General features: G+C 44.0%; 1 protein-coding gene across 1 annotated transcript in view; it reads left to right on the top strand.

Annotated features, from left to right (window-relative positions):
- SND1 (staphylococcal nuclease and tudor domain containing 1) overlaps positions 1 to 15357 on the top strand; it is a 431795-nt gene that overhangs the window by 274688 nt on the left and 141750 nt on the right. The window contains exon 15 of the mRNA XM_037167720.2: positions 2329 to 2470. Coding sequence (XP_037023615.2) covers positions 2329 to 2470 — 142 coding nt within the window. The remainder of the gene's footprint in view (positions 1 to 2328; positions 2471 to 15357) is intronic.

The raw sequence follows: 15357 nt of genomic DNA, 5'->3' as shown, positions 1-15357 counted from the left end.
ATTGACAAATTGGTTGTTACAGAATAGTCACGGGGATGTAAAGTACAGCATAAGGAGTATAGAAGGTGTGGGGATTGTCTGATTGGGGATCTGGGGGTAGGGGGGCAAAGGAGGGAAAATTGGAACTGTAGTAGCATAAACAATAAAATATAATTTAAATTTTAGAATATGTATTGATGATGAGGATGATGATTACATGGCTAAGAATAAGGTTCTTTCTTGATAAATGAGTAAGTACTGTTGACCCTTGAATAATGCAGAGATCAAGAGTGCCCACCTGCTACATGGTCAAAAATCTGTATATAACTTCTGACTCCCCCAAAACTATTAATAGCCTACTGCTGACCAGAACACTCACAATAGCATAAACAGTTGGTTAAAACATATTTCATATGTTATATGTATTATATACTGTATTCTTACAATAAAATAAGCTAGAGAAAATAAAATGTTATTAAAAGTACTTTTACAATAACAGACATATTTATTGAAGAAAAATTGTGTATAAGTGGACCATGTAGTTGAAATCCATGTCAGTCATGGGTCAGCAGTTAACTCGCAGATAGTCGTGCAGCAAAATAGGGCCAGTCTGGTACAGCTTTCTTTTTTGTATTAACAGTAAAGGCATACATGCTTCTGTGTGTGTGTACACATCTTTTTTTTTTTTATAAGTATATCCAAATGGCAATGATGAGCAAAAGTCTGTTGAGGAAAAATATAGATTATTGTAGTCATAAGGGAAAGAGCCTTCTCTTTAGAGACATTAAGTAGCCTTATTATTTGCAATAATCAATTTGATAATTGTTGACTTACCGGCTCAGCTTGTGAATAACATTCCAGATTTAGACTAGTCTGGCAGAAGGAGTTTAATCTTGTAGTCCTTTTTTCCCATGGAGCATTTGTCTTGCTCTCCTGTCCTGGACTTCAGCCGACTGCCAGAAAGACCTTTTCCCACTGCATATGTGTCGTGGAATATGTGTCTCTTAAGCATTTATTGAGGGGAGTTTCCAACCCACTAAAGCCCGTTGTGCCATTACCTTTCACTAGTGTGCCTTTAGAGACATGGCAAATGGGTGACTGTCTTTCCTTTTCTCTGAGAATCTGTTTGAAGAGGATGAATTTCCTTGTTATAAATATTGTGTTCATCCCAGCCTACCTCACTGCTTCTGAATGAGCAGAGCCCATTTGGCAGCTATGAAAACTCTCAAATACTTGGTGGCTTGTTAAATTTTCATTACCTAATGTGCATTAATTTAGATACAATAACTCTGTTGCTAGGAGCAGAGTTAGCAAGGAAGAGCTTGGGAGTGCAGACCACTTGTGCCCCAGGCGTCAGGCGCGTGCAGAGTTTGCTGTCCTCAGAGGGAGTTTACGGTTCTCCTGTCTGGGCTGAAAACCTCAGAAATTCTGACATCCAGTGACTGTCACCCAAGCATATGCGATGTGATATTTCGATGCTTGCTTACTGTATCATCTGTTTAAGTAGTTTGAGAGACTAAAAGAATTGGAAGGCTCTTACTTAGCTCCTCTGTAGCTCAGAGCTCTGGGGTTCGAAATGTCCATATTTGGTACCTTTGAGGATAGAATGCATGCACTTTGTGTGGGTGCTTGAAAAAAATTAAAAAACTGCTATACAGTTTCATGTTTTTATGGCTTCTATAATTATTCATGCCATCATGATATGGGATTGGCCATATTTTCCAGACTGGGAACAGGAGCTCTGTGCCCAGGTCCCAGCTCATCCCTGAAAGCTCATAGAGCGGGGTTTGCTGTACTGGTGCCAAAAAGGCTGCGTTGATCTCATTAAGAAACAGTGAGCTCCGGATCTGTGTGACCCATTGAAGATGGAAGATGAACTCCTTTGGGTTCCCTGGGAAAGGGCTTTAGGGAATATATCACATAGCCTGATAGTCAGTTTTCTTCTTAACGAAAATTAAAGGTTAAATTAACCTCCGTAAAAGGTTAGTATTGGTCTTCTCTCCATTTCCTGTGGTAGGGAGAGGAACTCTCATGTCCCAGAGAAGGGGTGAGATTTTCATTTCAAAGCACCTTCCTAACTTATATATCCACTGATTGCTTAGTAACTGGGTAGAGAGAAACAAAGAGTCAATGAGAGAATGTTCTGGAGACTTCTGATTAATTATATTTGTTCTGTGGAAGTCACATGGATATCTGGTCTGTGTCATGGTTTTAGACATGTCTAATTTTATCGGGTTATTTGCTTAGCTTCCTGTGGTCTGCTAGACTGTGTCCTAAACCAGAGAGAAAGAAACATTTACCTGAAACCCACTACTTTTCTAAGGATTCCTTTCTTCTTTTCACTACCAGGATACCCAGAAAGCAAAGCAATTCCTGCCCTTTCTCCAGCGGGCAGGTCGGTCTGAAGCTGTGGTGGAATATGTCTTCAGTGGTTCTCGTCTCAAGCTATATTTGCCAAAGGAAACTTGCCTTATCACCTTCTTGCTCGCAGGTAAGTCTTATGTGTTACATGTTACTCTGAAACTTCTTCCTGGAGCTCAGAAGTCATCCCTGGAGGTCACGTGCGCTTCTTTCCCTTGTGTCTTAGGTAGGACCTGGAGTCTACCTAGGTGCTTTCATCTCTAATTGAGATTTCAACACAGAATTTCTGGATTTGATCCCAGTGTCACTGCAGACCCAGCACGGGGCTCTCTCCCTGTGCCTCATTCCCACCAACCATGGGACAGTTCATATCCTCACACACCCCGGGTGGGAGGAATTACAGACATAGGAAAATAGTGACGGTAGAATTCTCACGGTTGGCATTCCCTATCTGGAGTAGACCACCCGTGCCGAGTTAGTCACAGGCACGTGGCAGAGGACCCGAGACACCCTGCCCTTGTAGCTCCCCAGGCAGTGCCCGTTGTCTCTTTTATTCTTTTCAAATGTCATTAGGGTCCAGATCCTTCATGAAACCCCAGACGTGACATTACCTTCACAGGCTCCTGCATCCATCATATTTGTCTGTTGCACTAAGGTTGGCATACTAGGGCAAGCCTTTCTTTCTTTGCTGACTGAATGTACGTCTTTCTTATTCTTTCTTTTCTAGTAGCTGAATATTTCACAACTGGCAAGACTATGTGTGAACTGTGTTCTTTGAGCTGTTTATATTTATGTACTCCAGGAGCACATTTCTTCATTTCTTTCCTACTGGCAAATAATAACTATTTAGTTCCAGTCAGGACTTTGAAGAAACTGTGGTCTTGAAGAGAAAGTGTCATCTTGCTTCTTCAACAGCCTGTACCCCACCCGATACACACAGAAATATTCATTCCCTCACAAGGGACATGCTGTTGAGTTCTCCTGAGGCCCGCTGCATTTCTGAGGCTGTCCTGTTGCCTCAGCACTGCTCTTGGCTTCTCACATAGCATTTGCCGTGGTGGAGGAGAGATGGGCCCCGTGCTTGTGGTCCCTGCCAGCTTGCCTCAGCCTCCTTCTCCCAGAAGGCACTGGTAGTTTCTTCTCTGGTTAAGGGTCCCCCTCCGTCCCCAAATAAGTGGACTTGTTGCGTGAGATAAATCATTCACTGGACACATGAAGCTCACTGCTGCTGGGCCGTCACTTCTGGTTGAGGCTCTCTCCCACACTCTTAAGCGGTTAATGATCACTCCGGAGCTCTGCAGGCTTCCTGAAGGGACTAATTGAAGCCTGACACGAAGGTCAGGGGCAGCTGAAGAAAAGATAGACCATGACAAATCACACCGCACTGGAGAGCTGCAGGGCTTGTGTTTTTGCGAATGTGACTTGTACAGAGAGGGGCTGTGCAGAAGTGGACAGGAGTCCTTTCATGCAGCCATTTGTGCTCTTAAAATTTGTGTGGGTGGTGCTCTGAGCGCCACCGCACTGGTGTGGCTCGGCTGGTCAGAGCGTCATCCCGCAAAGCAAAAGATCACCTGTTTGATTCCCGGTCGGGGCACATACCTGGGTTGTGGGCCCCGTCCCCTGTTGGGGTGTGTGCTAGAGGCAACCGATTGATGTTTCTCTCACACATCAGTGTTTCTCTCCCTCTTTCTCTTTCCCTTCCTCTCGCTCTAAAAAGAAATAAAATCTTTTTTGAAAAAATATTTCTATCACAGAGAAGTTTTATATCAATAACTGCTTGTTATAGACTTTGAGGTACACAGGGTTTGGCACAAGTAAGGCCCTTTTTTATTACAGAAACTTTTATTAAAAAATTGTAAGTATGTAATTCTATCACATAACAATATCACCTTCACTCATACAATGTGACATTTTAGGTGAAATGTTCAAACTGCCATCCATGTTGTGCGAGGCAGTCACGTACCCCACCAATAACCACACTCGAGCAAGCCTTACTTCTGCCGGACCCTGTATGTCATCTCATCTTTCTCAATACCTGCCAACAAGAGCATCTTTTTGGCATTGTAGAGCTTCACCCTGGGGAGTGAAAGAGAAGCAGTATTCTTTTTTCTGGGAAACTTGGCCGCAGATCTGTAAGGGAAGGAGACACTATAATTCTGGCTTATAAACTCAAACTACCTGAGTGGAGCCTGTTCGGAACGTCGGATGTATCTGGGCAGGAGTTTTCCTGCACAAGCCTCGGTTGTACTTTACCTGAACACTAGCAGTCTGATCACTTGGCTCGGCATCAGCCAGTCGTCTGTGTCCTTGGCATTATTCTAAGCTTTACAACTCAAAAGGCATTGTCTGAGTTCACTTGCATTCTGAAAGATAGATTACAGAAGCAAATCCATGATAAAAATACAAGCTTTTACATTTGTCTCCTGCCATTCTATATGCAGTTATATTATGCATCTTCTGGCTTCTTTAGAAACCTGGCAAGGATATAGGACATTCAAAAGTCCTAAGAGAAAGCAGACCTCAGTTTGAATCATGGCTCTACTTTGTATAGGCAGGGACCTGGAAGATTACTTACCCACTTCGAGCCTCAGTTTATACGTCACTTAACTGAAAAGAGTGTCAGGTCTCTCAGGATTGTTGTGAGAGTTGAATGAGATGAGGAACAGGGTTCAGAACAAGCCTGCCATGAAGTAGATTATCAGCACGTGTATCTCTTTCCTCATGCCTTCACAGAAACTTTGTGAATTCATAACCACAGCTGTCCTTAACTCTTGTATGAATTAGCCGTAGGTGAAAGTCTCCACAGTAGAGCCATAGTTATCTACTGATGGAAACAAATCATGAAAAGGAGCTTTTCTAGTCTCTTCCTTATGGGCAAGGTCACCAAAAGAAAGGAGATTGGCTTTTCCCTTAGAGACTTTGGAGCAAGGAGCTCCATATCATCCTGGTAAGATTGGGTCCTAGGACTCAGGAAGCTCTAGAGGGAAGACAGACCTGTAAACCAACTGCAGTGTTGGGCACTAGGTGAGATAGTAGAATCATTTGCAAGGCACAGAAGCAGCACAAAGAAGGGAATGGTTGGTTATTTAGCTGGGGATCAAGGAATGTTTCCCCGAGGATCTGATACCTGAGCTGTGTATTGAAGGACAAATATAAGTTTGCAGTGTGGGGGGAGGGGAGACGAGGAGGTGGAGAGGAAAGGTCTAGGTAGAGATAGTAACATGCACAAAGCTGTAGGGGTATGATATATCCCAGTGTGTCCACTTGGGCACCAGTGGAGTATAAACAGTGAGGAGAAGGGTGTTGGGACGAAGCTGGAAATGCAGGTAGGAGCTAGTCTTCTTGGGTTAAGAAAGGTCATTCTGGTGGGTACATTGGACTCAATGGGCTGGAGGTTGGGGGAACGGTTAAGAGGCAAGAGGGATAGAGGCCTGCAATTTGGCAGTGGAGAAGGGAAGACACTGAAAAATATTTCAGAGGGAGACTTGAGAACTTGGGAAATGACCGGATATTTTTGGTCAAGGATAGGAGATGATGTTGAAGTGTAGGAGAGAAAGTAAAGCATCCAAGCTTGAGTGATGGGGCAGAATGTGATGTCCAAAGGCAACATGAAAGTAAGAATAGGTTTCAGGGGAGATCACTGGTTTGTTTTTAGGCATGTACTATTTAAGGTATCCATGGGAATGTCCAGGTCAGCAGAGGGGCCTGGGCATATTATTCACGGGGGCAGCTATAAGCAGATAGGCAACAGTTCAGACAGTTTCTGTGCCTGAGGACCAATTTAGGAGGAATAAACACCCTGGGGAATTCCAGCCTGTGGGGAGTAGGCCAAGTGTTCACACATGGGTGGAGAAAACACAGAGCATTAGAAGGCGAACTACAAGAGAGTAGTCTTCTGGAAGCTGAGTGAGGTTAGAATTCCACGGAGTTAGCAGTGTGAGATTTTACCTAAAAGATCAAGTAGGTAAAAACATGAAGTTATTTTCTTATCTATCAATTAGTAAGTCAGAGATGACCTTTGTGAGTGCAATTTTCACCAGAGTCGATTCAGCCAAAGGTAGATTACAGGCAGTTAGGGGAATAAATGTGGGAAATAAGGAACAGAATTAAAAATGATCCACTCTTCACAAAAATCTAACAGAGAATGGAAAAGGAATGCTAAAAAGGAAACCTAAAGGGTCAGGGTAACATTCTAAGGATGTCAGCATTTGAGTATTTTTATAACTAATTCTTATTCAAGATTGGGACAGAATGTGCCACGTATACTTGGAAAAGCTATTCAATACACCTATGGTTTTCATAATACCAATTACAGAATGTAAAAACTCAACAAATCTTCTTAGCAAATGAGAATATAAAAAAGATGGAGTGAGCAAATATCATAGGGAACGTGAGTCCTAGTCTCATTTCTGAGGAGAAGGAACTAAGAAAGGATGTAGGGAAATGATTAAGACAGTCCTGACCTGGAAGAGATGGAATGAATAAGATGGGTGGAGAGCGTGGCTGGGAGGGTATCCTCAGAGAGAGAAGGGCCCTGTGGTTCCCTGAGACCACCTGCAAAGCGGAGGGTGAGCCGGAGACACAGGCACATATTCACGCTCTGGAGTTTTCGCCTAGACAGTGATCCTCTCGGCACAGCTTTGCAGCTCTCTGTGGGAGGCTTTCCACACCATGTAAGAATGGCTGGAACCCGTGTCTGCAGCCAGGAGAGAGGTGAGATTGTGATTCTCAAGGGGAAGGTCAAGATAATTGTTCAGCAGTCTGTGTGTGATGCTCTCTCTCATTAATCCCAGACTTTTGGAGAGCCCTCTGGACTTCAAGGTGGGGTGGACACTTTTCCATTTTTACGTGGCCTTTTTTGGGCAGACGGCCCCACAGCTTGATAGGGAGTGGCATTTGGCCCAAGCCAGCTGGCCTCTCTGTCATGGTTCCTGCACCCCTGTACGTGGAATGATTGTTTGGTCAGATGGGATAGCAGGTGGGGCTGGGCAACGTCAGCTGTAGCTAACAGGTTAGTGCCTCCTGAAGGCTCTTGCCCTTTAGTCCTTTGAGCACCTGGCTTAGGTTTGGTCCATGAGCAGGCGACCTTACCCTGTCAGAGCTGAGACTGCTCAAGGTCCCTCCGCCTGCTGCGGTGGCCTCCTCCTATGCACACTCATTGCAGTCTCGGAGGCACTCGGTCCGTTCTTGTCCTGAGTGAACAGGAAGTCGAGATCCCGGGCAGCCTGCGTTTGTTTAAAAGCATTCTTCTTCCTCATCTAGCATTTAGGGAGCTCCATTTCCTCTCATTAGAACAAAAACAGTTTACCGGCAGTCTTTATTTTTAGTTTACTTTTGTTTGTCATGTGTGTCCATTTTACTTAGTTTTTTTGTCTAAAGGGATTCTGAAGCATATATTGGTAAATAGCTTGGCCCTTGAGTCACATTTTTATTTAATAGCACCAGCAGGCATGGAGTGTGTGTTTTATTACTGCGACCTTTGTATTACATTTCCTTATTTTGCATTTCTTTCTTAGCTCTGGGGTATCTGGGTCATGCTGAGGGCACAGTTCAGAAAGTTGTCCTGTTAGCTAAGCATAGCAGGTATCAAGTTAGTGCTTGTAAACCAAATGCCTGAAATGGAAGAGAATAATCAGAGGTTTCAGTGCACTGTACGTAGTCTAGGAGTCTCGTATCATATTTGGAGTCTTCTGCTAACTCACTGAGTGGGCGCACCCCATTTGCATTTCCGTGTTTTAAAGGTCGGGCAGCAGTATGTATGAGGAACTGTGGACCAGGGCAGGTTTAGTGTGGGGAGACAGGATGTCGGTCACCTTGTGTGGAACTCATAGCACAAACTACCTAGAAGGCAGCACTACCTGGCAGGGGGGGTCCCATGTACATCCTAGGCAGGGACTTACCATTAACTAGTTACCTAGTCGTGAACAAGACTAGGGAATGAGAGAGCTGCACAATGACAAGGGAGGCAGTGAGAAAAGGTTCTAAATGTCGGACTGGGTAAGTGGTGGTGGTGGTGGATCTGTGGATGGCGAACTAAAGGTTTGGTTGTGTGTCCTCCCACCCTGAATGCCTTTGAGGAAAGCACCTCATTTCCTTCTCTAACTTTAATGTCTCCATCCTACAGGAATATCAGCTTCTAATGAAAGAGCAGAGGGAAGGTAAACAGGAATATCCTCCTCATCTCCTGGCCCCAGGAATGGCGGGTCCCCATTGATTACCAGAGCCTAACCAAATTAAGCAATTAAAACCAATGTATGTTTAAGTGAGAAATCCCATTCTGCTATCACAGAGGTGATAATGAATCAGGCCATTATTGTTGTTGCATTTGCTGGGCTTCTATCCTTAATTAAGCAATTACAGGGTCTACTGATACTTATGAATTCCTTTCAGATGCTTTAATTGAATTGCAACTTAATGGATATTTGTAAAGTGAGGTATTCTTTCTCTTGGGACTTCCCAGTTTGAGTCTTTCTCCACCGCCTACTTACTTTCAGTTGGGTCCCATTACTGGAAATGGGCAACTTGACATGAGACTTTCTAAGGCTGTTCTAGTTCCCTGCTGTTAAAGATATCATTATGTGAATTATACAAATTATGTTCGTGTCAGGAGATCCTGGAGCATCACTTCTAAGCATTAGCACAATAAACTGGTTTGTGGAACCTTTTTTTATTAGGCCAAAATTTTTGTAAACCCACTATAAGAAGGTAGTCTTTCGTAGATGATGGATGATATGAAATTAATGAGATGGTTTCTGTTTTCTTGACTAGCTTTTAGTCCAGTGTCAACAACCATATGAGAAACTTGAACAAGGAAAAATAACAATGAGTTATGAAAAGTAGATGCAGCATCATGAGAGTGCAGATAAAAGCACAGTTAATTGGGGAATGGAAACGGCTTCCCAGGGGAGACGGCATCTGAGGGTCCAAGAAGATCTGGAATGTTTTCTTTTTGTAGGCTGGCTGCGATTCGTCTAGGCAGAAACAACTTGGGCTGTATTCTTAGTTCTGAGGACAAGTTGCCTAAAAAGAATGGATGTACTCATCAGTCATTTTGCTCTCTGCCCTTGTGCGGGCACGTAAATCTTCTCAGCCCTCCTGCCGCTGAGTGTGCGAGGCTCTGCCCTCAGCTCCCAGTCTGCAGGCGCACAAGGCTGTCACTCACGGTCCTGTCACATGGAGAAAAGTGCAAGCCTATGAGTAGAGCCTGATTATCTCCCATCCCGAGATTGCGAATTATCCCCAGAGTGAGCTTCATCATGCTTGTGGGTCATCCAGTTGCATGGCTATTTTAATAATCTATTTTATTTCCACTCGGCACTATGCTGGGAATATAGAAATGCGTAAGATGGAGTTCCAGCCTTCACACAGAGTTGTTCTTGTTACTGAATATAGAAGTGTAAGGAAAAAAATACATTTTTGAGATGGGTAAGAGCAAAAGAAACATGCTTTAAATGCAGTACAAACGAAAACAACTCAGATTTTTATAAAACAATAGCAGTAAATATTGTGATGCTGTCCGAAGGGCTATAGTCCTGGTCCATAACCCAGAAGTACAGGATCCAGGGGGGCAGAGCCAAGTGCTGGCTCTGCCTGGCTCAGAGCACGCCTGGAGTGGGGCAGTCCATCTGAGGACTGTTCTCTCGGGAAGGACAGACATGAGCACACTGCAGAAGGTTCAGAGGAGAGTGACGAGGATGGTAAGAGGCCTAAATGCCAGCAGGCCAACTAGTAGGAATCGAAGGAGACTTCCAGGACGTAGTGGAATATTTTAGGGTAAAAGGGGCAGAGATCCAAGTTCAAATTTTTTTCTGATTGAAAGAGTAAGCAATAAAGACATCTAGGAAAATAGTATTTGTTCGGCATGTTTTAACTGCTCTCCTGCTCCCTAGTTAACATCGGGGCAGACCATTGTGCATACCTTGGTGTGATTCTGGGACCGAGAGGTGCGGGAGGGACAGTCCTAGTGGTGGCACTGCCTGTTGTCGAGAAGGTCTGAGCATGGTGCAGCCTCCTGATTGGGGTATTTAGCACACACTATCTCAGCTGGGTTTTCTGTGCCAAGAAAAGAAAGATGTTGATATATCTTAGCTGTTGTATGAGGCCCATTGTTTGCCTCTGGATGGACAGGTCAAAGTTAAATGAAATGAATCCTCACCTCCTAAGTACTCTGACTTCTCCCTTTTACCATTGCTCTTTACTCTTGCTTCATTGGAGTTTTAACACAGATGAGACTAGGGGAAATTATCCTGGGTAGGATCAGGCCCATTCTGTACAGAGCTAATAAGAGCCAGTAGAGTATAGTTGGAAGTTAGACCTCCGGACCAACTTCTTAGACCTTCCTTCTCCCTGAGGGTCCTTTTCCCTTCCTTCTCCCCCCCTTCTTCGTGAAGGTTCTTTCCGAGTCTGTGAAAGGTTGTCTGGGATGCCTTCCACCTGGTGGGCATTGGGGGAAGGAATGGGAAGCTTACAGCGATTCGATGGCTTCTCTCTGTGGGATTCTTTCCAATACCAGCACCTGTCTTTGGTTGTGCCAGATGTTTCAGTTCTGGTCCTGTTCTTGTGGTTTTCCCAGAAAATCACCGTCCATTTTTCAGTGCCACCTTGTCACCCTGTTGGCATTTCCCAGCAGCCACTTAGTAGCAGTGGTGACAAAGCAACACCATTCAAGATTGGGCTCCTCACCTCTGCCTCTGCCCTATGGGGTGTGTGTCTGACCAGCGGAATAGTGGAGAATGGCAGGATCCGGGTGCAGGAGAGGGAGTGTAAGTGGTGCGGTCATTTGAAATTCAAGAAAAATGCTTGGAAGCCATGTGGTGGGCAGCCCCGGGGTGAACGGTGCCCACCGCCTGTAACAGGGGTCCCAGCCTCCAGGCCTCAGACCAGTAGCGGGCAGCATGACAGGAGGTGAGCTTGAAGGTAATGCACTTGGCTCATCCTGAAACCATCCCTCCCCACCCCACCACTGCCCCGTCCATGGAAAAATTATCTACCACAAAACTGGTCCCTGGTTCCAAAAAGGTTGGAGACCGCTTTCCTGCAAGACTAATCCTCATTACTGTGGGAACCACCTCTTACGTCCCCCTTTCAAACAGAGATATGACAATTAAAAAGTAATTCTTCATCACTGACAATGTGTCTTTGCCCCAAACCCCAGGTCTTTGCTCATCTTAGATTCATTTCAGAAAATCTTTCTGAGGCTTCCCCCAAACTAGTGGGCTAGATTTGCAAGTCTCTTCCTGGCTTTTTGGATAAATTGTGAATGAGTTAGAACACACTGACGTGGAAATTAGAACCCAGTAGGTGTCCCGTGTGGGCAGCCAGCCCAAGCATACCCTCCTGTAGTGCCCTGAGGGGCACTGCGGGTTTTAACTCGAGGAAGTGGTAGGACCACGGGCCACAGAACGTCCTTCCTCACACGCCCCGTGTGTGAGGGGCTCTGAGGGAACCCAAGGAGTTGCTCTCAGCCTCAGTGCCGTGGTTTTGGTCCCAGATTCTGATGTGGGGCTGCCAGAACAGACCTCGTAGGAGCAAGAACAGTTCACAGAAGTTCCTTTCATATGTGGAATGCCTCTGAGACACACGACCGCATTCTCCCTCAGTTATGGTTTTTTACCATTACAGCTTCTTCCCATTTATTTAAACTACCCACTTACTCTAGACCTCGTAAGTATGTGGTTTCTTTCTTAACCACCCTTTACCTGTGATAAAATAAATGTTATCTACATCTCTCTTCAGTGGCCTTTGATTTTTGGATAAACAGCTGCCTGCAAGGTTGGCTTATCAGCTTCTAAGTGAGTTTCCAAGAAAGTTTTTTAAATATATTTCATTGATTATGCTATTACAGTTGTCTAATTTTTTTTCTCCCCTTTATTCCCTTCCACCCTGTACCCCCCGCCCACCAGCATTTCCCATACTATTGTTAACCTCCCCTCGTCTATTTTGTACCTACCATTTATGCTTCTTATTCTCTGTACCTTTTCCCCTGTTCTCTCTCCGTGGAGAACCCTCCATGTGATCCCCATTTCTGTGAATTTGTTCCCGTTCTAGTTATTTCCTTAGTTTGTTTTTGTATTTTTAGGTTTGGTTGTTAATAGTTGTGAGATTGTTGTCAGTTTACTGTTCATAATTTTTATCTTCTTTTTCTTAGATAAGTTTCTTTAACATTGCATATAATAAGGGCTTGGTGATGAAGAACCCTTTTAACTTGACCTTATCTGAGAAACATTTTATCTGCCCTTCCATTCTAAATGAAAGCTTTGCTGGATAGAGCAATCTTGGATATAGGTCCTTGCCTTTCATGACTTGGAATACTTCTTTCTAGCCCCTTCTTGCCTGTAAGGTCTCTTTTGAGAAATCAGCTGACAGTCTGATGGGAACTCCTTTGTAGCTAACTGTCTCCTTTTCTCTTGCTGCTTTTAAGATTCTCTCCTTGTCTTTAATCTTGGGTAATGTAATTATAATGTGCCTTGGTGTGTGCTTCCTTGGGTCCAACTTCACTGAGCTTTTCTGTTTAAGCTTTCTGAGCTCCCTGTTAGTTTGCTTTGTTGTATATCAAGTTGGCCAAAGAGTTTATTACGGTTTTTCTCCATATAATGGTTCTCATAGTGTTTAGTTGTCTTTAACTTCATTCAGAACATATTTGTTAGACTTTATTGTAACAGCTGTTATATCAGCATGCATTTAAAAAAAAGTGTCAAAATTGGTGAATTTTGGTGCAATCATTTTAATATTGAAGGTGGAAGAAGATACATAGCATTTTTAGCCTGTTATGCTTTATTATTTCAAGAAAGGTAAAAATGCAGCTGAAACATAGAAAAATTTTTGTGTGGTATACAGAGAAGGTGCTGTAACTAATCAAATGTGTCACAAGTGGTTTGCAAAGTTTCTTTTTACATTTTAGCCAAATAATTCTTTTCCATCAGGCTGTCTGATGCATTGGAAGATGTTTAGCAGCACCGTGGCCTCTACCCATTAGAAGCCTATAGTGGGAGATAACTGATAAACTCAAAATATCCAAATTAATATAGTTATTGGTGAAAATAAAGAATGTGTCTTTTATGGATAAAAATGTAACAGACTTTTTGGCCAACCCAATACTTAGGCTGCGCAATAGCAGTCCTGAATAAACCCCAGGGACTCCCATGCTTAACTTCGCTGTATGTAGCAAGCTACTTAAATAAACTAGTTAGTCTACAATGGGTAGAGAAGTTCCCATTTCCCTGCCCTGGTCTGCCTCCTTTTTCTGATCTTGTACATCTGCTAGTGATTTTTCTAGGGTTAATTTGGGTGTTTTTATTTTTAAATTGGAACATGGTGTCTGTCTCTTCTCTGTGTTTTGGATGCAGCCCCTGTGCTAGGCATGCGGTTATTAACTCCACTGATATACCAGTTCGCTCATTAGCATTTGCATTTTAAATTACCAGTTAGAGCAGACGACATTTATGCTATATTTGTACCATTGCCTTCTTCATGAATGATGTTGTATGTGCAGGGAATGCAGAAATAACTCCTCTCAGGCCCTGATGTATTTTAGTCTTTATTTCCCTTTTACTCTTGATTCTCATTGTTTGATGGGGATTTAAATTTTTTTTTTCCAAGTTTAGACCTATTTGTGAGTGCTGCTGATTGGGAAGTGCTGATGACAGACCAGACCTTCGTATCAAAATAGGCACATTACGTGGAGTGGCCATCTTTCCCTGTAACGCTGTGCTCCTGGTGGGCAGTCTGCTTTGATGAGAGAGGAGGGAATTTTCTCCTCCGGTTTGGTGGGTGGGGAGACATGGCAGCAAAAACTTGTTCTTGCTTGTATTCATTCTCACATCTTTATTTTTTTAATTTATTTTTAGAGAGAGGGGAAGGGAGGGAGAAAGGAGGGGGAGAAAAACGTTGACCAGTTGCCTATTGCATGCACCCCAGCAGGGCACCACGCCTGCAACCCAGGCATGTGCCCTGACCGGGAATCAAACACTCAACCTTTCGTCTCCGGTGCAGTGCCCAGCCAACTGAGCCATACCAGCCAGGGCTCCCATCTTTATTTTCTCAGTCAGCATTTATTTATTTATTAATATCTGTTATCTCTTGATGCTGCATGGGAAAAAGGAAAGAGTGCATGCCTTTAGAGAGTTTATTTTTAACAAGAAACATTTAGATTGCACTACAGTACAGAACAGGCTTAAAGATAAAAGTATAAAACCAGGTTAGAGGTGGGCTTCTTCAGTGAGAGTTGTCAGTATTTAAGTTCTCTTAGGGCAAGGGTGTCAAACTCCTTTTCACCGGGGGCCACATCAGCCTTGCAGTTGCCTTCAAAGGGCAGAATGTAATGTTAGGACTGTGTAAATGGAACTACTCCTTAACAGTTAAGCGAGAGCTCAGCGCTGCTGCCAGGTAGGAACAAGGTGCCAGGCCAGATAAAACAAGGTGGAGGCCGGATTCGGCCCACTCGCCTTGTTTGCCACCTGTGTCTTAGGGGAACTGTTCCTGTTAGTGAACGGTGACTTCAGCTCCTGGATCGCAAGGACCGAGTCAGATGCCCAGTCGTGGATCGTGGACCTGGGAATGGAGCCTGCCTAGGCGTGGGTGTGCCCAGCTCTGCCAAAGCTAGTCTTTGGCTGCTTTTTGGCAGCAGACTCAGTCTCTGACTCAAAAGTAGAGCTCTGATAGATAGGTCTGCGTTCGTGCCAAGGTCTGTTTCTTTGTGATCTTGAATTTTGGTTATCTGAGACATGTTGCAGGGATTCTTCCTCTTGGTGAATATTGACTTAAAACATATCATGAGCCCTGGCTAGTGTGGCTCAGTAGATTGAGTGCTGGCCTGTGAACCAGAGGTTGCTGGTTCGATTCCCAGTCAGGGCACATGCCTGGCTTGTGGGCCAGGTCCCCAGTGAGAGGCACATGAGAGCCAACCACATGTTGGTGGTTGTTTCCCTCTCTTTCTCCTTCCCTTCCCCTCTGTCTAAAAAGAAATAAATAAAATCTTAAAAAAATAAAACTTAAAAAAAAACATATCTTGAAAAATTG

This window comes from Artibeus jamaicensis, unplaced genomic scaffold (genome assembly GCF_021234435.1).
Source record: "Artibeus jamaicensis isolate MK-2021 breed Jamaican fruit bat unplaced genomic scaffold, CSHL_Jam_final scaffold_3307, whole genome shotgun sequence".
Lineage (NCBI taxonomy): Eukaryota > Metazoa > Chordata > Mammalia > Chiroptera > Phyllostomidae > Artibeus > Artibeus jamaicensis.
This window is presented reverse-complemented; position numbering and strand designations above follow the sequence as displayed.